The sequence below is a fragment of the Priapulus caudatus genome, unplaced genomic scaffold (genome assembly GCF_000485595.1).
Source record: "Priapulus caudatus unplaced genomic scaffold, Priapulus_caudatus-5.0.1 Scaffold152, whole genome shotgun sequence".
NCBI classification, from domain to species: Eukaryota; Metazoa; Priapulida; class Priapulimorpha; order Priapulimorphida; family Priapulidae; genus Priapulus; species Priapulus caudatus.
In genome coordinates, this window is record NW_014577213.1 from 436512 (window position 1) to 438315 (window position 1804).

The 1804-nt window shown below is 48.7% G+C and overlaps 1 protein-coding gene across 1 annotated transcript in view; it reads right to left on the bottom strand.

Moving 5' to 3' along the window:
- The window catches only part of LOC106806289 (A disintegrin and metalloproteinase with thrombospondin motifs 16-like), a 57829-nt gene extending 56373 nt beyond the window's left edge, over positions 1 to 1456 (bottom strand). Inside the window, exon 1 of the mRNA XM_014808174.1 lies at positions 1168 to 1456. Coding sequence (XP_014663660.1) covers positions 1168 to 1233 — 66 coding nt within the window. The 5' untranslated portion in view covers positions 1234 to 1456. The remainder of the gene's footprint in view (positions 1 to 1167) is intronic.
- Positions 1457 to 1804: the final 348 nt, after the last annotated feature.

Consider the following 1804-nt stretch of genomic DNA (forward strand, 5'->3'; position numbering starts at 1 on the left):
GGGGGGGGGTTATATATAACGATATAAAAGAGCTATTAAACTTGCGCGCCTTGGCTGCCGCGAGCAAGCGAAATACAGAGCGGGGGCATGTTCGCTTTGTTTCGATGGACTTCGCTGGGCTTCGTTGCTCGAGCAAGCAAAATTGAGACTATCAGGAGGTTTAGCTGGCCTTATTGATTAGTCCCTTATGCTGACCGGTGCAAACGTCGTGCCTGGAGATGTTATGGATGAGTCATCCTATTGAACCATCTCTGTACTACGTTGCGTAATCATTTCCCGTCACCACAGGTATACGTGCGTGTGCGTGTGTTCGACCGTGTGATTTTTCGGCCGTGAGTGCTAGCTATAGATATACATAGCAAGGTGTTTCGCACAGCGGTAGACGTTTCCTCTGCGTAGAGACATGGCCCACTGAAGTAGCCGTAATGGCTAGTCATGAACATCACTAATGACTAGGGCAATAATTTTTAACAATTTGTTTTCTCCGACAGCTCAGAGTTTGATAGCTAGGGTTAAAATGGCCAACGGGGCCTCCATATTCCACAGCGAATTTCCCAAAAGTAGTCCCGCGTGCGTGAGCTTATTTATATATTATTGCCTGTTGTTGGGGGCACTATGCTCTCATAGTGTTGCTTTGGGAAGGTATAGTATACTATTCCTTCCCAAAGCAACACTATGACAGCATAGTGACCCCAATAACACGCAATAATGTTTTTAGTGCATCACATGACTTTGCAATCTACTCGGCAAATATGAAGTGAATAAAACAAAGTTTATAACAGTAAGTAATATACAGGTAGGGGAAATAACTGCGTCGAGCAAGCAATAGTGCCCGCTCAGGCGGGCACCATTGTTTCATAGTACCTGCGACGTTATCCAATGGAATTTCAACGATTTATCATGTGATGCACTAAAATAATATAACGATACATGCACGCACTACTAGGCCATGTACGCCCGCACACACACGTACGTACGTATGTACGCACATGCACGTACGCATGCACGCTCGCACGTACGCATGCACGCGCACACATGCATGCCGACACTGCGCGATGCTTCAGCACTACCGTCACGGGTGCTGTAGGTTGTCTGTATAGCTACGTCTGTTTCCCTTCTTACCGGTTCGCGCATGTCCGTCATGAATATCATTAAACGATCACTTACCTCAGCTAGAAACACCGTCGCGATCACCAATAGTGGCAGAAACGTCAATTTATCGACGCACGGCATGTTTATTCACTGTCTCACGCGCGCACGCACACAGCAGCACCAGCTTGATAGCGCTTTGCTCCGCACAAAAGTCACTTTGCAGAGAGCGCGAGAGAGATGACTCGCCGGAACGCTATTGTCCTCGATACCAGCTCAGCTGTTTCTCTATTGCTCGGCGGGCTTTCACTGAGCTCAACTCTGTTGAGGCGAATCCGGGCGCTCGCTCGCTGATGATTATCTTTTGCTTTGTGCTAAGATTTGTTACGGCTGTTCACCTTTATACGGCCCAAGGTAGCGTGTCACGTGATGTACGCCCGGGGGCGCGATAATGTCAGAGCGGGCCACGAGAGGTACACAGAGGCGGAGCTCGGGCGCGTCTATGTGCGTGCCCCGGTTTGATTGATTGCATGAAAGTTTATAATCGAATCGTGCGTATGAGCTAGCCGAACGTGCAGTGACAGCGATGCCGCTGTTAGGTTGGTGAAGGCTGGCGGTGACGTCGACGACGATGACGACACCGTAGAGGCAGGATGAACGGTAGTTGTTGTTGTTGTTGTTGTTGTTGTTGTTGTTGTTGTTGTTGTTGTTGTTG